We start from the raw sequence: 22146 nt of genomic DNA, 5'->3' as shown, positions 1-22146 counted from the left end.
GGTTTCTCATGAAAACAAATAGAGACATGCAATATTTGTTGGGTCTTTCTCTGGTTTTGGTATCAGAATAATACTTGCCTCCAGGAATGAGTTGGGGAGAATTCCTTCCCTTTCAATTTCATTAAAGAGTTTGAGAATTGGTGTTAAATCTTCCCTAAATTGCTTGTAGAATTCAGCTGTGAATCCATCAGGACCCAGGCTTTTCCTCATTGGCAAGTTTTTAATTACATTTTCAGTTTTACTGGCTGATATTGAGTTTTTCGGGATTTTTATAACCTCTTCATTCAGCTTTGGTAATTCATAGGTATCTAGAAATCTGTCCATTTCCTCTGTGTTTTCCATTCTATGAAAGTAAACATTTTCAAAGTAGGTATTGATGATTTTCTGAATTTCTTCAGGATCTGTAGTGATTTCACCCCTTTCATTCCTTATTGCATGTACTTCAGTTTTTTCTTTCCTTTTTTTGATAAGGTTGGCTAGGGGTTTGTCTATTTTATTTATTCTTTCAAAGAACCAACTCTTTGATTCATTAGTTCTTTGTATTTTTTTTGTTTTGTTTTGTTTTGTTTTGTTTTTTTGGTCTCCATTGCATTAATTTCTGCTCTCAGCTTTATAATTTCCTCCCTTCTTTGGGCTCTGGGTTTGACTTGCTCTTCTTTTTCTAGGAACTTGAGGTGCAGCATAAGATTGTTTATTTGTGCTTGTTCTGTTTTCCTGAAGTGGGAGTTCACCGCTATAATTTTCCCTCTAAGGACTGCTTTCATTGCATCCCACAGGTTCCTGTAGGTTGTATCTCCATCTTTGTTTGTAGGTAAATAGTGTTTAATTTCTACTTTGATTTCATCTGTGACCCATTGGTTGTTCAGGAGGATGTTATCTAATTTCCAACTGTTTATGGAGTTTCTGTTTTCTTTTTTCATTCATTTTCAATTTCATTGCACTATGGCCTGATAGTATACATGGGATAATTTCAATTCCTTTGCATTTACTTAAACATGTTCTATGTACTAGTATATCATCTATTTTAGAGAACGTCCCATGTGCAGCTGAGAAGAATGTGTATTCTGATGCTGTTAGGTGGAACACTCTGGAAAGGTCTACTAAGTCCATGTGTTCACCCGTTTGGTTAAGTTCTGTTATTTCTTTCCCAATTTTTTGTCTAGTTGATCTATTTCTTTGTGACAATGGTGTGTTAAAGTCCCCTGTTATGATTGTGTTGCTACTCATATCATTTTTCATATCTGTTAGAATTTGTCTTATATAGGTGGGTGGTCCTATATTTGGTGCATAGATATTTAGGATTGTTATCTCTTCCTCTTGAGGCTTCCCCTTCACAAGTATGTAGTGACCTACTTTATCTCTTTTGATTGTTTTTGGCTTGAGCTTCACGTTTTCTGCAAACAGAATAGCTACACCCACTTTTTTCTGGGTTCCTGTTGAATGGAGTACTGTTTTCCATCCTTTAATTTTCAGGCTTTGAATTTCCCTTTGAGTTAAATGTGTTTCTTCTATACAGCATATAGTTGGGTTTTGTTTCCTAATCCACTCTGCAAGTCTGCTTCTTTTGGTTGGTGCATTGACACCATTTATATTGATAGTTATAACGGATATGTACTGGCTTATCTTTGTCATGCTATTTTCCTGCTGTTGGATCCTCCTTCTTCCCTCTGTTTAATTGCTTTCTCTGCTTGGTGGTTCCTTTCTGTTGCTATTCTTGAAGTTGTGGTCTGTTTTATCTGTTTCTAGTATATCTTTTAGTACTCTTTGTAGGATTGCTTTGGTGCTCATGAATTTCTTCAGTTGTTCTTTATCATGAAAATATTTTATTTCTCCATTAAATTTGAAAGGTAGGTTTGCAGTGTACATCAGTCTGGGTTGGAAGTTGTTTTCTTTCAGTATGTGAAATACTTCACTACAAGCTCTTCTTGCCTTGATGATTTGTGTTGACAAGCCTGCCGTGATTCTGATATGCTTTCCTTTATAGGTGATCTGTTTCTTTTCTCTAACAGCTTTTAATATTCTGAGATTTTTCTGCAAAATAGTTTTTCTGTCATTTGTGTTAACACCTGCTGTTTCATTAATACCTATTAATCTGACATTGTTTCTCTTTGCTTCATCTTGCAGTTGTTGAATTGTTATTTCCTGGTTCCTTGTTGTTTTTAAGAGATCCCTCCTTTCACCTTCATTGGTGGATATGCTCTCTTAAAGGTCTGAAAATCTATCTTCAGCTTCATTCAGGTGGTTTTGCAAGTTTTAATTGGAATTAAGTTCCTGGATATCTGCTTGCATCTGTTTCATACCTTCTAGTTCTCTTCTATATTGTTCCCTGAAGGTTTCATTGAGTTGTCTATGTTCTTCTATTTTCTAGTCTATGTCATCTTTGGATATGCTGAACATTTCTTTCATTATTTTTGTCATTTCTTTTCTCACCTGAGACATTATTTCTGATCTGATATCTTCTATGGCCTGATAGAGTTGTTTGTTTACTTCAGTTGCTATCATTTCAGAAATTTCAGGTGTATGACATCCAGGCTCTTCTGGGTTGATGCCTCTTGGACTTGTCTTGGGTAGTGTGGAGATCTGCGATTGCATTTTGCTCCTTCATTTTATCATTTTTGAAGAAGCAGAGACTCCCTGTAGTGCAGTCTCACTGTCCTGATTGTTTGTGAGTGGAAGGGTGGAGCCTGAAGATTCCCAGTGCTCAATGTAGCTCCTGAGTGGTGGTGGCAGCCCAGTCAGGGCCGATATACTATGTGTGTGGCACATAGCCACCAAGGCCCCAGAGGGTGCCTGAGGTTTCACCTGCCTTGCACATTGGGCAGGGATACAAAGACTCACCAGGCTTCCTGAAGATGTCCGGGGTTCAGCGCAGCCTGGGGCAACACACTATGGGTGTGGTGGGTAGCCACTGAGGCCCCAGAGGGTGCCTGAGGTTTCACCTGCCTTGCACATTGGGCAGGGATACAAAGACTCACCAGGCTTCCTGAAGATGTCCGGGGTTCAGCGCAGCCTGGGGCAACACACTATGGGTGTGGTGGGTAGCCACTGAGGCCCCAGAGGGTGCCTGAGGTTTCGCCTGCCCTGCACGCTGGTCAGGGAGGCCAGGATATTTATTTTTAATGTTCACATTCTACACATTTAGAGACCAATCTTTTACCAAGCAATAACTTAACTAAGCACCAACTATAAATGGTTATTGTTCTTATTCTAGGCTGTGGCTTTACAAATCAACACTGGGACTTGGAAATATTGAAATTCCTAAAGCTTAGGCAATATGCTTTTGGAAATCAGATCAAAGAACTTTGGGATCCAGTGACTGCTTGTTTCTTCTCATCCTACTTAATTTTCGTATCCTTGCTCAAGGTGGCCTTTTTAATATGATGGTTTCTCTTGGCTTCTGGACTGATACTACTCTCCTAGGGTTTTTTCCTCTTATGTCATTGGATATTCTTCTTCCTGATTCTTTGATCATTACATATTAAAGCATTCTATGCTGCTTTTAAAAATAAATTATAATTAAAGATGCTCAATCTGTATTTCTACCCAGGAATGTGCACACACATGGATTCAAGATTCTACTTACACACACATTTTTATGTTTCAATAAGCACCTCAACCTGCACTTTCCCAAAACAGCTCATCTTTCCTTCTGCCTCACTACGGTTTACTCTCCCTTAGTTTTCCCAGGCCTAGAAAATGACAGCAACATTTACTCAGTACAAAAACTACAACTGTCAATTACCCTTGCTTTTTCTCTTCTAGGACCATTCTACCATGGTTCAGCAGTACTGCTGACATTGTTGACACTGTGTTCAGGAGACATCACACACCTTTTCCTTTTCCTCTCTTACCTGTTGCCAGCCTGGCCTGTCACCATCATTTCTCACATACAACAATCATCCTAAACATTGAAAGAGAAAAAAGGAAATTCACGTGACAGTTCTTTGCCAAAGGGACACCAGGTCAGAATACACCATCACTAACTCCAGAAGAGTGTAGTGTGACAGTACTTCTCCCTAGTTTCTACTGGTATGGGCTTATTGATAATTATTAATATTGAGTTACTATTCCATGAATATAGCACCCAGTCCGTCAAAAAGCATTTACCATTATATTTCCATGTTGTAAAAGACTATCAAATAATTTCCACATCACTTAATATCAAGATCACAGCAGTGACTTGTGCTCAAGGGTTCTTATGCCTCACTTCCACTGTGATACCTGTGATTTATGCATATACATATACACAGATGATGCATAATATGTAACATGCAACACAGAATAATGTGTATACACAGACATATATATGGGGCAAGGTGCATTTTATTATTTCATCATCCAAATAATCCTAAGAGGTAATTGTTACTATTGCACATGATGAAATAGAGTATAAAAACTTTCATCAATTTATAGTAGCTATTAAGTGGCAAAGGTGAAGCTCACACCCATAAGTCTATGATTCAAACATCTGTGATCTTCCCCACTCTCATATACCCCTCCAACAAACTTCCTCAGTGAAACAAAGACAGAATCAGAGAATTTTCCTCCCCTTTCTTTAATCTTTGCCAGAGCACTTTAGTAAATCTGGGTTGCTTATGTATAAAAAGAATGATGTAGAATACTTCCCTTGTCTCCTTACCTATCTTCCCTATCAAGTTTTATAACCTCATACAAAGCCAGGGTTTAAGTAGAGAGAAAAATTTTATTATTAATTTAGGAATGTGCTTGCTGTGGAACTATTCTGAAACAGGAAAGAGGATGCAGAGAATGCCTGGTTCACTCAGACAGAAGGTGTCTTTTATTTAAGCTTGTAGGGTTTACACAGGGCATTTCTCAACCAAATAATCAAAATTTCAAAACCTTTAGGGTGTTGTCCTCAGCTAGTTCTATTTAGAGTAAGGGTTATCTTGAAGAGATTTGTGAGTGTAGTTGTGGCCTAATGGAGTGAGTCCCTAATAAGGTTCACAGGAATAAATAAAAAAAAATTAAGATAGTTATAGCCACAAAAACACTTTTCAGTTTAGACTTCAGAGGACAGACATTGTAAAAAGAGAGGCTGCCTCTGGATACTAATGTACCGAGAACATTCAGGATGAGAAATCAATCTGTTAAAAATAAATGCTAACCTGATGACAAAAAATGATTCAGAGGGTAGAACCCGAGTCCCAGAGGAAAGGACTAGATGCCATGGAGATTAATGATGGGCTTTGAACGCTAATCAAGAGACTGCTACTTGTGCATCATTCCACAGGTTAAAACGGAAAGCTGAACTGCTGCAATGCTTTATGCTGAACTGCTGCTGTAAGGGAATGATATCTGATTGGCTTTTGAGGGGCTTGAGTGTGCTTTGTGTGTTTACCATTCTACCTTAAGAAATGTTTCATAATTCAGGATATTTGCTAATTCCATCCTTAATACTTATGTGCTAGGTTTAAATTCAAAGTTAGGGAGGTGTGGGAGTCAGGGCTGACAAACAATCCAGGACATTCTACTAACTACCACCCTTGAAAACACACTGCCTATTTGCATCTGAGATCTCTTCCCAGTAACCCTGTGGTCAGTTCCCATAAGTGCAAGTGAATTTTATAAAAGATGACAAAATGAGAATAGAACAAACCAAAGGGGACATTCATGTGCTATCTCTACAGACATTAAACATACTTCTTTTAAGGGATGATGAAATTGTATGAAAAAATTAGTAAAGAAAAAATTTCTTTTTTACTGCTGTCAGTTCTTCTATCTCTAATGCTAAGAACAAAAGTAACAATAACAGAATTTCTAAGGTCTCAAAGACAGTCTTATTTTTTAATAAAGGATTTGATTTTTGAAATATTTGGGAATATGTATGTGTCTTCTAGTAAGAGCTGATCTTTTAAAAAGAGAAATAAAGTCAAGAGTGTAATATTTTATTCAGATTATTCATATTTGACTCAGCTTAAAATTAAATCAACGCTGACATTAAGATGTCAATAGTGTGCCATGAGGAAAATGATTAGTTTAGCCGAAGAAGTAAACATAGGTTTTACACAAATGTTTATACTTGAAGAACTATTGGACTTTCTGACTTCGGATTTCATAATGATTGACATTTACTCCTTTCCTCTGGAAGTATAATAATGGTATAAAAACCAACAGAATCTGTGTTCGGAAGGCATGTCTACCTATGGGAAAGCTCATCTCTAAGACCCTAGTTTTGTTTTGCTTTTTTAATTTGAAGATTTATGAGGCAATTCCAAAACTATAATGAATAACTGAGCCATCTACTCCATACAAAAATTCAAAAAGTTTCAGAAGATTGTCTCCACTCTTTGCAGCCTTGATTAAATTAAATATGTAAGTGGCTTGACTGAATTAAATCTAGTAAATGTTACTCTGTATATCGCTTTCTGAGAAAAAGCATATTCTTCTATATTTTTCAAGAGGGAAAACTTGCTATGTGTATATTTCATTATCAGTTGAATGGGCACTCAAGTTTTCATTTTTATTTATTAGTGATTATTTAGTGGGCAGATTGAAAACTGAATGGAATAATTTTTGCTTAATTTATTTATTAAGCAGCAAACATCACTTCAGGGAATAAAATAAATACTAGGGTGGTACCAGGAATAGAACTCAGGACCTCGCACTTGCCAGGCAGACTCTTGTGCTGCTGAGCTATGTCCCAGCCCTTCTTCATGCATTTTCTCAGTGTTCTTGGAAAAGAGAAGAACATCCATCCTTACAGTGAGGAGGGATAAATGCAGCAGACTGCTAGGAAATGCAGGCTGCACAGCGTCTGTGACAGAAAAATGGCCAAGGACACCTAAGGGAAATTAGGAAACATTCAGAATTTATGGAAGAGGGATTTGATCTCATATTCATTTTTATCTGCAATGGGGGAACTGTTTGTTGGCTGGGAAAACAATTAAGCAGAAGGATCAATCATACAGTTATTGCCCCAGACTGGGACATCACTCACATAAAAGCAACCAGGGAAAGAGAAATGGGCAGATCTGAAAAGTACTGAGGAGTGAGTATCCTTTCAGTGAGGAAGGTTTCAACTGTGTCTAATATAGTCTAAAATGCAGTGTCTTAATCCAGTGCTTCTACTCCAGGATACACAGAAGCATCCTTTGGAAAGCCTTCAACATTCACATGCTTGGGCTTATTGAAACAGACTCTTCAGAGCTGTGTCTCAGCCCTTAATGTCCTCTATACCTGGATTTCACCATGAGGTGCTTCACAGACAACCTCTCTGTCACATTCATTTTCTCCATTACATTCACTTTTAAATTATACTGAATTGAAAGTCCACATCATAGATTAGGATGACAAACATGATTCACAGAACTGAGTTAATTTAGTATTATTCATATTGCCACAAAGACACCACAAACTGGAGAAATTACTAATTGGTGAACATACTGTATTAACCACTAAGTAGATTAAAGAAAGAATAATACAGTGCAGGTAGTGACAACTAAAAGGAAGAAAATCATGGATGAACTAATGGGATTTAGTATTTTGTTATCATCTAATAAAAATGTCTGAAAAAGTTTTAAATGTGGTACCTTTAAAAATGTTAGCTAGTTGTAAAATTTAAAGGTATCATTAAAGTACTACACAAGGAATTTATCATTAATACTTGTATTTTTTAAAATATAACAGACAATGTTAACTATACGGATAGGTTCACTTTAAAAACTCAGGTCCTGCAGTGTTTTCCAAGTGGATTGCTCTCGCGGATTTTGGTGGTCAGTGTGGAGGGTTAACTTCACTGGCTTTGGAGTCTGCCCCAGGATTAGCGGTATTATGTTAGGTGGAGTACGAGCCTGCTATTTATGGTCTTTACTTGCAGGTTAAGCCCGGTTTAAGGAGATTTGCTTGGCTGTGAGGCTGACAAGGTCTGAGCTGTGGCACTGAGGGTGCGGTATCTACTCGATTTGCTCTGCTGCACAAACATGCAATTATTGGTCACCACACATCACCTCTAAAAATCAACTTTTTCCTTTCTTTAATGGAGAAAGCAAAAGTAGAAACACAATCTCAATAAACCCTGAATACCACTGAATATTTTTTTAAATTATAAAATTAAAAAATTTAAGAAAGCCTCTTGACATTGCTTGTCAATTCTTCTTCCTTTTTACTTGCATTGATTTTGCAGACCAAAGAGTAGTATAAAGCTGAACAGTTGAATGTTACAGACTGAGGGATTAATATCTTTTAATGTAACAGATCTTATTAGGTTTGCCTTGTTCAAAGAGGTTCATACTGAATAGTAAGCAAAAGGTAAGGGAGATTCTAATTTATTCATATCTTGTTTGAAAAGAAACCATTCAGGCGTACATTTGGTATTCTGCTGGTAAATATTTAACAGCAGGAATGGCAAAATTTTTTTGAAAGCCCTACTTTGCAGAGTTTGCCAATATGGCATAAATACTCCCACGTGGCTGGTTCTGAACTACAAAAATGACACACATGAATAAACACAGGGAGATGATGTAAGGGAGCTGTTATAGGACATACACCATGGCAATCCAGTGAGTCCAAGTTCGCAAGTGTAGATAAGAGTAACACAAAGAGGAACTGGTTTCTGAGTGCTGTTATCCTTTAAAAATATTTTTTTCAACTACAAGCGTATATAACATTTTTTGCCTTTTTAAACTGCCCAGTCACAGAATTACTGAAGCTCTCGTGATAATCAGGACACCTTTCACTTCTATATATACTACATCATAGATTCTAAGCACAAAGACTACCTAAGTGATCTAACCAGGTATGAAATATAATAAACATCTCTTCAAATGTTTGCTTATAAAACCTAATGAAAGCATAAAACTGGATGCCTCCAACAGTTTATGAAAAAGTTTACCTTAAATCAACCCTTTCCAATTCAATTCTCATCTCCAGCAGCAGATACTAAAAGTGTCATTGTTATGGAAAGTGTTAAAAATATTAACAATCATTATTATAATGTAGTCACATTACTACTTATTCCAAGTAACACATATTGTTGTTCTCACATCATAAATAAATGAGATGTAATAAAAGTTACTTCAATTTGAAGTCACAAGTTTTAGGTTGTTTTTCTGAATTCCCACTTACTAGAGGAAATTCTTTTAAAATTTCTGACCATCACTTTCTACATCTATGATATAACAGTAGAAATTACCATAGAATACATTTGTGATTTTAAAAATGATAGCACAGCAGACTCGAATCTTAAAGTCATTACTGGGGAAAAACAAGAATGTGGGAAAACCCTTCACACGTTCTCCTGACTTGCTCCCCATTTGAGTGTAGGCTATAGAAGAGCAAACTCATTCACTGGATAAAAGCAGCCATTATTCAGATTAGAATTTCCTGGATTGATCATGATTGAACAAAAACTAGTAATAAACCATGGTACAGTATCATATAAATAAAGCTGCACTGCCACCCAAGTGAAGTACAGCTATCAGTAGCGATATAACGGCACGTGCACTTAATCATTATTATATAACGGCACGTGCACTTAACCATTGTAGCCGATGGTAATTATTCCCTACTTATAAACAAGAGGAAGCTTGCCATCACCTTATTCTTTCAAAGAACCTTCGGGTTTTAGACTTGCGATTCTGAGTACCTATTAATAAACCAAGACTCCAAAATTTTCATTTGACTAACGAGGAAAGTGAAGTCGAGAAGACCTGACCTTTGCACAACGCCAAGCAGCTAATTACTGACAAGGCAGGGGCGGGCCAGACCTGAAGACTCCATTGTTTACCACCACTCAAAGGAATTGATCTTAGAGTGAACCGTTACCTCCTGGAGAACTCTCTTCATCTTTAATAACAGCGTCTTTACTGCTGTGCAGTCCTGTAACATCAGCCTGAACGGCAGAGGATCTATGCCTCCGTTTTCCTCCACACTCGGCAGGGGCCAATCTGCCGATGGGCTGCTGGGCACCCGGCTGACATGAGAACATCTGGATTCCTGGTCCACGTCTCTTGTCAATTTCAAAGAAAGACTCCTAATAAGAAAAAAAATTAATAGAAATTAAAATGCAGCAAGCTTCCACTACCTTACCTTAAGCTGTTGATCAATATCATTAGTAGGAAAGAAAAAAATGTAGGTGACTCTCATCATTTCCTCATATTCTCCTCTGAAAATAACTTCCTGAGGAATTCTGAAATGGGTTCATTGTATATTTAATGGCAGGATTCAGTTGCAATTACTGTCTTAGAAGATGATCTTTTCCTAATTAGCACTTAATTTATTCGTGGTACTTAACTCATTTTAAAATGTTAAAGCTCAACAAAAATCAGTGGAAGACAAATTTTATAGCTAGTGTTTCTCATATCATGCTTAAAATTAACCAGAATCAAAAGATTTAGAAGTAAAAACTGAGAGAAAGTTGATTTGGTAATTATTATTTTAAATAAATAAAGCTATCAATAACTCAGTGATTAAGAAAAGCACTTTACAATGAATTGAATAGTTTAAAAAGCTAAAGGGGCATATAAGTGGGAACTGTATAACTCCATGATATTACTAACACACAGAGGGACTCAAAATGTGCCATCCTCCCTCACAAAATGCCACTTTAGCATATGGATCATTTTGAGCTGAAAGCAACTGAGAAGTAGATACAAGAAAAAGTCTTTGTCCTCCTCCTGTTCACCTAAAAGCAGGTATATATTCACAAAGTGTCCTTCTTCTCTGTCCGGCAGAACTTACTGGAGACAACTCTAGATGCTCATCAGGCCAGACGAGTCACCAGAATTATCCATGGAACAAACTTTACTGACAAGTGCTTGTCTTCAGTAACTTTCCATGTATTACCTTTCTTTATTCTGAAAGTCCTTTTCTTCTTACTTCTGTAAAAAATTCTCCTTCTTGGCCCCAATACTAAGCACTCATGTGAGTTACTCATCGGAGTGTCCCCTCTTATGTGCGCAATGCATATGTTAATGAACATGTCTGTTCTCCTCCTGTTAATCTGTCTTTTGCCAACCCAATTTATAGGACCACACCTCAGAATGTAGAAGGATAAGAATCAAACACAAAGTGCTTACTCTCATGAAAACCTGAGACCGACAAGAAATATATTAATAAGAGTGAATGGCAGTATCTGGACAAGTCTAATATTTATGCCCTTACAAGACTGCCTGAGGTGCTGTAATTTTTATATAAATATTCACTATAATTATTTGCATACATAATATGATTAGTTGAAGGCAGGGTCTGACACTGTCCACGTACATAGGTTAGTTCATCCTAAATTCACTTTTTACCTGCTTTTTAATTCAGGCAAAGTTTACTCATCTGCATTTGAGTATCATTGTGGGTAAAATGAACACCCTCATTGCACCTACCAGCCAGACTCACTCAAAGTGTGAATAAATTAACATACATGTCAACAGCCCTCAAAAACACTGTGAGATTACTTACACATTTTTTAAAAGCAGATATAAAACCAAGGTGGTAATAACTCTTATCACCCTAAAGTTGTGTTTTCTGTAGTACTTATACAAAGATGTATTCCTATTAAATTATTTCAATTAATAAGTAGATTAGAAAAATATTGAGTATTGTATTATTTGTGTCTCTGTCTGACCATGATATTTCATTGTTTTTTTTTTCTCAATTTATGTTGCTTAGGGATTTTGTTATATAATTCAGAAAATAATAATAATATACATAGATAAAAATCTAAAACTTTGTATTATTTTGAAACAGTAAAGACATACCATAAACATGAATTTATTTAGAAGATAAAATTAGCCATTTTTTTAGCCAGGTGTGGTGGCACATGCCTGTAATCCTAGCACTCAGGAGGCTGAAGGAGGAGGACCATGTGAGTTCGAGACCAGTCTGGGCTACAAAGTGAGCTCAAGGCCAATCTGAACTGCACAGTCAGACCCTGTCTCAAAAAGACAAAAAAAAAAAATAGCCACTTTTTATCCTCAACAGTTTATATCTATTTTTAATTCCAAAGAAGTATACAGTAGAGTTTCTTTTTACAATTATAAAACATATCCACACTGTGTCCAGCAGAGCAAAAGTGGCTGAATTTGCAAATATTAGTAGGAGTCTATCACTCATCTCAAGAATCTCACCATGATTTTTAAATGTGTTAGAGGAGCCAGATGTGATAGAACACGCTCTAATCCCAGCACTTGCAAGGCTGAGGCAGCAGGATTGCTGCAAGTTCAAGGCCAGCCTAAATGACAAAGTAAGACAGACCCTGTCTCAAAAAATATCAATATATAAACTAAAATAAACATCCTACAGTTAATACAAAACATAATGATATTCTCTCACATATTAAAAGTATAACTGCTACATGAAAAAACAGATCTACTGCAAGCCATATGGTATTAATCAAAAGCAATCCTAGTTCTGTCTAGGCAGTTGGTGAAATAAATATGAAATAGGGCTACAACTCAGGGGCACTGGTTAGCACAGCCATCTGGTTTATGTTTATGCCTGCTTTCTTTCTCATCAATGAGTACCTCAGGTTCAGTATTTTAAAGACTTGTTTTCAACAGTGGAGCATTATTAAATCCAAAATACGTATGTGTCTCTATTTAAATTCAAGTTAAAACAAAACAAAACAAAAACCTCTGGTTGACAAGAAAAGGAAGAAAATCCTTAATATAAATCCTTAATATAAACGATTATATTTATAATCCTAATATAATCCTTAATATAAAGTCATGGTGTCATGGTTTTCGCTAGAACAAACAACACATAATAAAGTCTTGAGGGCAGGACAAGGTTCAGGTGTCATTCTGTCCCTGCATTAGGAGGCCTCCCTGGATGATATAATGAATGACTTCAGGGTATGCAACCCACTGCCACCCAACTTGAATTATTATGGTTTCAGTACAGTGAAAAAATACTTTATATCAAAAAGATAGTCCCTTAATATTGAAAAAAGAAGGCATGATACTAAAGCTGGATAGAGTGGTTCATTAATCACCATAACTACTTCAAACAAAAAACAAACACCAGGTAATTGCTGCTGAGAACATTTATATACACTTTACTCTATACCAGCTCCATGAATCTTTGCTACAATTGCTTAATAATATTCTCACATGCCTGGATTCTGATGAATGGTCACCAGGTCCTCATAATTTAAAATGTAATAACGTTCAGATAAGGCTGAACTGAGACTTACAGACTTTTCTCAGTCTACAAGTACCAAAATTATAAGTATTGAAGAAGAATAATAGCAAAGCTCATAAATATTGCATTACTCCTCTTCTTGGTTTTTCTTTTCTTTTCTTTTCTTTTCTTTTTTTTTTTTTTTTTTTGGTACTAGGAATCAGACTCAGGACCTTGCGCTTGCCAGACAGGCACTTATGCCCCTGAGCTATATCCCGGCTCTCTTCTTGACTGATTAGAGAATTTGGGAGTATCAACTGATACTTAAAACATTTACTTTAAGGTACTATGGTAAATTGGCTTTGTACTTTTGTTACTGGGATCTTTCCTGCAGCAGAACTTCTCTACCAAGCTAGTTGAAAAGCTATACTGTAATTCTATTTTCAGTATGACAGAAAAGTTTAATGGGAAAATATATATCTTGACATAAACTGTGGAATGATTAAAGGTCTTTTTCATAGCAGATATAAAAAATTGAAGTGTATTTTTATAATTTTTTCTTATTTGGTTATAACTAGCAATATCATTTTTAAAGTGACAATTTTTCTTTCTGCCCACAGGAATTCTTCATATCATTTGAAAACTTCCCAATATAATGGCCCAAATGACTAACAAAATACAAGATCATGTCAGTTGCACAGCACTGATCCTCTTACCTGTCATACAAATCCTTCTTTACTTAACTCACTGACACCTTGCATTACAGGAACTGTTTATTGAAAAAGGTATCTCCGTGACTTATATTTATACTTATATTGTGGCTGTGATTTCTGAACAAAATTTTCAAGAACAGAAAAGTGCCAGTAACTTCTATTTGCCCCAATATAATAAATAAGCATATGAATATGACTGCCTTCCAAAACATAATTAAGCAGATTTGCAGAAAATAATAATGTAAAAGTCTTAATCTTGGGAACTTACTGGTATTATCTTAAATAATTGTAATACAGTCCCAATGGTACAAATGCATATTAATGAACTGACATTACAGAACCTAAAAACTGTCCTTCAGGGAACTGCCTATGCAAACCTACTGATGCTTAACAGCTGTATTTCTTTTCAAAATATGGTTTATCTGAAATATTTTAGGAAAAAGACTGTAAGTTTGGCATTGTATAATTTGGCATTTAGGAATAGAACCAGCACCACCCTCTGTAGTGGATGGGCTTTTATAAGAACCTAACATTTTAGATTTAAATAAAAGAACCTAACATTTTAGATTTAAACAAGTTACCACTGCCTGAGATGTGGGGGAAAAGTCAGGTAGAATCCATATATTTTAACATAGGCATCAAGGACTTTCCTAATACAGCAACTGTCTCCCTAATTCCATCTCATCTCCTAACATCTGTCTCCTTGCTCTCAGAATCCCAAACACATTGTCCTTTATTCAGGCCCTGAAATGTATCTGGCTCCATCCTGCCAGAGTGTTTGCATATGTTCTTCTTTCTACATTAAAAAGTGTGCCATAACTACCTTTAGGTTTCTCCTTATAGTACATCGCATTCCTAGAAGGAGAACTTTGTATCCATCAAAAACTACATAGGGTCCTCCTTTTCTTATGATAAGGCTCCCTTTGTTGCACCAAGTATTCATGTAAACAACTAATTTGGAAGATCTCTGGAAACACACTGAGATGAGCTGACCTATACTTCACCTTATGCTTCAATGGCAGAAAAATGCTCCATAAGTTATAAATACTACACTACAAGGGAGAAAGTCAAATAGATTTCCATGTGCCAAAAAGGGTAATCAAAACTGAGATCATTATACAAATTGTGCTGAACTTCAATGTCATCTTATCTTCTTTTCTTACACCTGGTAATCTGAGCAACTTCATTGAAGGTAACAATATGTAATATAACAACCACTGTTAATCTCTATCATTTGGTTTGAAACTCGTATCATTTTTAATATCCTGGCTTTGTGTGGGCTATATTTTGCTATTGTTCTTTTTTTTGTACTATATTCTTTAAAATTAAAAAAAAAGAATGTAGTTTTTATGTCTATGTAGATATTTAAGTGTATGTGCTACTGACAAAGGTACCACAGACTTCTGAAAGACATAAGTGCTCTAAATTTTTGCCCCTAAACAAATCTGTAACCATGGATTCAATGCCCTGGCCATGTCCACTGGTTAAGGCCACACTGGCTCTGCATGTTGTTTGTCCTCAGGATGGGGTAGCAGAGGTGCTGACAAATGGACTGGCCTGATCGTGGACAAGGCCAATGCCCAGGGAAAGTAGATACACCCAGAATGTAAGCTGATCAAGGAAAAAGTACAGACCTGACCAGGAGCACTAGCACCAAGAAAAGTTCACCACTACTGTAAACTACGAAAACAGCTTGGGGATTTTACTCCAAAAATGAGTCATTCACAGAATAGTAGAGTTGGAGAAGCAACTTGCCACAGTGTCACAGAGGGTTTAAGCAGGAACCATTTCGGGAAGGGGCTGATTAAGACTGAGCCACAGAATAGCTATAGAACAACCCCACTTCAGTGTTTTCAGGGTTACCTTCCCATAGTGACTGGGTAAGACACAGTCAGGGAAGATAGCTACAGAGAGGGTGAAGACCAGACATAGATTTCCCTGAGAAGTTTAAGCATAGGTTGGAGAGAATATGGGCCCCAACCTCCATGGTAAGAAACCAGGCCCAGTGCATATGATTTTCAGAGGAAGCTGGCATTAAGGCCAATAGTGTGTCTGAACCACAGCCCTACAGCAGAGACTAGAGGGTCAACTGCTTTTCCCATCTTAATGTCCCCAGTGTGAGGAACATGCCTTGGCTTGAAATGTTGCCACAGCCTAGATGTTAGGACAGAGAGGCCTCTGGCAGAGAGGGGGCATCAAAAAACCACAGGCTGCCATGTAGGTGGAGAAAAGCATGAATTTCTGGATCCCAAGACTGTAGATTCTGGACAGAAACTATTCATTCTAAAAGACAGAAGAATTACTGTTTTTTTTCTATTGTGGGGGGGGGGACGTGCAGTTTTTCTTTCTTTTTCCTTCATTGGTATTGGGAGTTTAAGGTCTTCCCTTTCCTTTTTTCTTTTTTTTCTCCTTTTAATTCTTTTTCCTTGTTATTTTTCCTTTATTTTGCTCTTTTTCTCTCTTTTCTTTCTCTAGTCTCTACTGACACTATTATCTAATACTACTAGTTTCCTATTACTCCTCAATAAGATTCCCACTCTCACCTTTCTCTACTCCTTCTCCTGTTCCATTGATTAATATTTCCAATTCTTCTTTTCCTGTTCTCTGGTTCCTCATTCTCTCTATTTTGACTAGTAACCATTAAGCTTTATGAGTCTTTAGATAGTTAGGTCTACACTATTACTGTTAAATACAGTTCTACTGTTACCAGAGATAAAGAGATTATATGTATATCTATATATTTACCACAGGTCAATATTTAGTTCATTTTAGTGTTTATATTATTTTCTAGGGATGTCAATTTCCAGTTCATATTTGATTCTATTATGCTTGTGGATTTAAAACTACAGCCAAGGTGACACAGTTGTTGCTATGTCAACAGGTTTTCCCTGTGTGCTAATATTTGGACTGCCTTGGTGTCATTAACAATATAGCAGCCAATTCCAGGAGAACTGGGTAATGAGCCAAATATACTGTGCACTCCCCTCTCAAATAGATGGAGGTGGGTGGATCCTGGGATAAAGGCAAAGGTCAATAGTTAGTCACACTCAGAGGGTATCACTGAAAAAGGAAACATTAACTAAAGAGGACTCCATACTAGCAACAAACCTTTCCACCATAATCAGCCCTCAAGCTTATGCAAAAAGAAACAAACCAAAATGCAAAAACATGATAACACAACAAGGTAACATGCCTCCATAAATTCCCAACTCCATCAAAGCCAGTCCATGGGACATCAGAGAGGGGGAAATCAGAAGCTACAAGGGAAATTATTCATGAAAGATAACAGAAGAGATAAAAAAAAAATCAATAAGGCACTTGGTGGCATCAAAGAACATATAACTATACAGATAATCATCCTAGTGAAGGAAACAAGTCTATAGAAGACACTAATAAAAATTTAGCTGAGCTAAACAAAATGTTATAAAACATGAAAATGCAGCATGGAGACAGAACTAGAAAGCAGAACTGTCGTTGCCCAATTAATGAGAGATACCAATGAGGCAAGTCTACCTACTTTTGATTTTTCTGTTCAGTTTTTCCACAGCTGACTCTAAATATTTGCAGTATATACCAGCAGTCTCAAGAGATATATTAAAATCTAACACAGCTGCTTTGTTCACGTGAACTGCTCTTGCTTTGTTTTAAAAAAAAAAAACCAAGTTGGTTTGGTTGCCATTGATTTCATGAGCATTTACGCTCTGCATCCTCTCCTTTTGTTCTTACATATGATTTGAAATCTAGTTTTGAAAGCACTTCACTTCTGAAAAGTATTTGCAATAAAAACATAGAGATGAATGTACTTATTATAAGTGAGAAAAGAATTACCCAAATTAATATTTAAAGAAAAATCCATATGCATAAAGATAGACATCAAATCTCTTTGTACCCACATATGAAGTTTTCACTTCCTAATTAATTATTTAGTTGCAGGTATTATATGCCCTTGGAGGCTATGATTAGACTGAAAATACAAGTAAAATAAAATAGACTAAATATAATAGACTAAAAGACAGTTTTCTTTCACAGAGAACTATAACTTACAAAAAGTCATCAAAAATCACAAAAATGTTTCATATTGGTGAAAATAAATTGCACCCTTATTTAGTGATGCCTGATATTACAAAATTGCTTCCTAGAAAATCTCACAAATGGCCTGCTCTTCTTGGCCCTAACAGATGTCAATTACATATTTCTTAAAAACTTAAAGTTGTTATCTTTTAAAAATAACTTTATCATGTAAACAGCATAAATTCTGTGATGTGTTTGCAGACTTTCATATTCAGTGCTTTCCAAGTTATATATCTCCCTTGTGTGGGGTTCAGGAAGTATTCTCCACAAATTCATTCACTGCTATATAAATAATGATTTTATTTACAAAAATTTGAACTACACAAGAAAAGTAAATAAGGGTTAGATAAAGTCTAAACTCTAAAAAATAATTATCTTTCTATGTTATGGAAGTGCTTTTTTAAAACTGCTATAAATTTGATTACATTGCAGTAAACTGTTACTTCACTTACTTTCCAATGCAGATATAAAGGTGAAAATCATGAATAAACAGGACAAAATTTTACCATGTTATTTTATCATACTTAACATTTTGGTTGACCACAGAATTCGACAAATAAATCTTAGATTCTGGACACTGCCCATAGTTACCTGTGATACATATTTTATAATTACATATTATATACATAGCTATTTGGATCTAATGTATTTTTTATTAATTCGAAGTATTTTAATGGAAGAAATATACAGAAGAAATCATTATTATAGTTTTGAAAAGTAATCTTTTCTTATAAAGTCAAAACGTTTAGTTGTAATATGGTTTGCCTATTATGAGCTTGTTTTGAACAGGAGTTTTATACTTGCAGTGTAATAGAAGCAATGAAGTGAGAATTCACTTTTAGGGATGGAATTATATTCTAGAAAATAAATTTTTCCATGCTGCTTTTTATTTTCCCTCTTTTATGTAGTATCAGAGTAATGAGTCACAAAAATACCTGTGTCTTGATCACTTCATATTATGTAGGAAAGTTAATTAATCTTCCTGAATCAAAGTACAATCATAAAATCCATATTATTTCATCCTCATATAAAATAGTTATAATCTCATGTTATTGTTTTAAAACCCTGTATGTCCAATTCCCTTTTTATGATAAGGTAATATGTTTCTATAAGGTTTCAGATATAATTCATATGAAAATTTATTAAAATGTGTTACACTTTTTTTTATTTTCTACTAACTTGGATTATACTAGAACTTCTTTGGAAAACATACAAATGAGAGAATGTCTTTATTTGTTTCTAGGTATCTAAGTAAGCTTTACATAATGTGTTGTTTTACAAATATAAACTCCTAGAGTCAATTAAAATACATAAAAACATTCTGAAATAAAAGCTGTCTCAAAATGTAACTCTGATAAAATATATGCTATCAATGATTTGTTCAAATTATAAAATTTAGAGGCAACTATTTAGTTTGAGAAGATAGTTATATGCCTTTCTCTTGTAATATTCAATATCTGACAAGTTAAGAGCATAAATATTAACTACAAAAGTATATTGTATAAAGTGACTATTCCAAAAGAAAATAAAAACTTTTTCTATAAATTGGCATAAATATCTAAAACACTTGGCATAGTTCAATGTGGTCTGGAAACTATAGCTTCCAATACCTTTCAAAGCTGAAATTGTTAGCAATTACTACTTTCGGTAAATGGTTTTTTTCTTTGTTTGTTTTTTTGTTTTTTGTTTTTTTCCGGTACGGGAAATTGAACTCACGACCTTACGCTTGCCAGGCAGGTGCTGTGCCACTGAGCTAAACCCCCACCCCATTTCAGTAAATGTTTATAGTCACACACCTTTATAGATTGAGAAAGATTCATAAAACCTCCATCAGTCTTACCGGGGAAATTTCATACACTCCATATTTGAGCTAACGAAAGTAATTGTGATGAAATTACAACTACCAAAATATTTGCCATCTTACACATAAATCAGGCACTCCCCAATACTCTGACAGACTCACACACAAAAAAATCATTGAGGTCAATTTATAATAAATGAAATCAATGATGTCTTCAACCCACTGTGTCATCATTTTGCTTTGTCATACATTTAGCTTTCACAAAACAAATTAAACATGCAGTATAATACAAGAGATAAGACATTTTCTCATGCTCATTGATCATGTTTTCCAAAATAGATGAGTTTATGGTACATTATGAAATCTAGGTGGCTAATCTGTACTCACTCTCTAAAATTAGACTAGTGCACTCCCCTTTGACCTGCTTAGCATCTGGAAAGTCCCCTCTAAACCTTCGTCCTACCTCAGACCTCACTAGTTGTGTTTTCTTATGGGTCCAATAAAACCTTATGCATATCTGTTATTGTATTTCACCATATTCCAGTCTATCTGCTTCATGTGACTGTGGACTGTGAGGGCAGAACATTCTTTCAGCCGCCTTTCTATTTCCAAATGCCTAGATCACAGCAATGTCTCAGTAAGTACTATGAATGAATATATGGAAATTTCACATACACAAATCACATGTGCTAAAATGCCCCTGTATTAATTTTAAGTACCATATTGATGTTTCACAATTTCTCAGGAATGTTTTAGATTTATCTTTGGAAATTTATAAAGGAAGCTTATACAAAGTAGTTAAAAATATTTGCAGTCAGTACACTGGAGTAGATTGAAAACTAAATGATTAATGGCTAGAATGAAAACAATGACAGTGACCAAAAGAATCATAATAATGATAATTTAGAGAACCAGATAGGAATACAGATACTATGTAGTTCCATGAGGAGAAATTGTTGTGGGGATTTTATGGCCCTCTTTTACCAGCTTCTGGTAAAAGAAGGCATGATATTCTTGTTTTTATCAGAAATATCTTACATAAACTAAATTGGTAGTAGAAGGTCAGTTGAATGGGGAGAGCCTTTTGGTTTAATATAGGAAACATTTCCCACTTACTTTAAAGATTTTTCCAAATAAATGAAGAGCACAGAATGAGGCTCGAGACAATGAGCTGTCCCAAAACCTTGTACCTCAGACTGAATGCTTTTAAAATCACAAGTACTGAGTTACAATTTGTGACCATAGTAGAATTTTTAAAAATGAGAAAGCAGCTGAAAAGTAATTAGTAATCAGTAAGTATGGTTTTCTGTAATTACCAGGCCTAAACATATCCTGAATTATGCTACCACTAAAGATACTATCATTGTCAATTACACTATTAGTAATTTATAATGAAAGATAACTCAGCCTATCAACACTAAAAGTATCTTTTAGTGTGGGTTACAGGGCCATAGTAGTCTGTTAATGACAATTATTTGAAAAAATAGTTATGGTACAAAGTGAATAGAATATAATGAAGCTCTTAAACTTAGTCCAATAATAGATTGTTGCCATGACATATAAAAAGTAAGTGTGACTATGGGGATCAAAATGTAGTATTTTGTCCATTTCTTTTTTATTGTTACATTTTAGACATACACAATGATAGCGTTCATCATAGGGAATTTGTGCCTGTACATAATATATCTCGAGTCTTCTTTTTTGTCTCAGTCCCCTCCAAACCCTTCAACCCCTCATCAGTTACTTATTTACAAATGCCTTGTTTCCCTTTTTTCCTTCTATTCTCTTTTTTCACCCTCCTTCCTTTTCCCCTCTCCCCTCCCTTGTTCTCCTACCCATTTGGACATTTTCTTCCCATTTCCCAATATCTATTCTACATTTTGGTCCTTATTTACACTTTCAGTTTCTTACACCAGAGAAACAATGTAATAAACAAGTGTGTCTGAATTATTTTACCTTGAGTGTAGCCTCAAGGTGCATCTATTTACCTATAAATGCCTTAAATTTATTTTCTTTATAACAGAGTATCTCTGCCTTGTATAAACATACCACATCTTCTTTATTCATTCATCTACTAGTGGGCATCTGGGCTGATTCCAAGATTTAGCTATTACAAATTGTGCTGCTATAAACATGTGTGTGCATATATTGCTGTGGTGTAATGCTTTTAATTCTTTCAAGAAGATACAGGTTGATTTCTTCATGATAGCCATTCTTTCTCAAGTGAGATGAAATTTCAGTGCTGTTTTCATCTACATCTCTTAAACGACGAGTGATGTTGAACATTTTTTTCATATATTTGACATTTGTACTTCTGCATCTGAGAAATGTCTATCCATTTCAGAAGCCCACTTTTGAAGTTGGTTTTTAAATTTTGAAGACTTGATTTTTGTGTTTTTCATATATTCTAGATGTTAGACTTTTGTCTAAAGAAGACATGGAAACAATATTTTCCTACTCTGTGTGTTGTCTTTTCACTCTGTTGGT

The 22146-nt window shown here is 35.4% G+C and overlaps 1 protein-coding gene across 3 annotated transcripts in view; it reads right to left on the bottom strand.

Annotated features, from left to right (window-relative positions):
* The window catches only part of Ccser1 (coiled-coil serine-rich protein 1), a 1107714-nt gene that overhangs the window by 780831 nt on the left and 304737 nt on the right, over window positions 1-22146 (bottom strand). For all 3 annotated transcript variants that reach the window (XM_005374255.2, XM_005374256.2, XM_005374257.2), the window contains exon 6: window positions 9784-9991. In XM_005374255.2, the coding sequence (XP_005374312.1) occupies window positions 9784-9991 (208 nt within the window). The remainder of the gene's footprint in view (window positions 1-9783; window positions 9992-22146) is intronic.

The sequence above is a fragment of the Chinchilla lanigera genome, unplaced genomic scaffold (genome assembly GCF_000276665.1).
Source record: "Chinchilla lanigera isolate Chin_1 unplaced genomic scaffold, ChiLan1.0 scaffold00004, whole genome shotgun sequence".
NCBI classification, from domain to species: Eukaryota; Metazoa; Chordata; class Mammalia; order Rodentia; family Chinchillidae; genus Chinchilla; species Chinchilla lanigera.
Note: the sequence above shows the minus strand (reverse complement) of the source record. Positions and strands in the feature narration are given on the sequence as shown.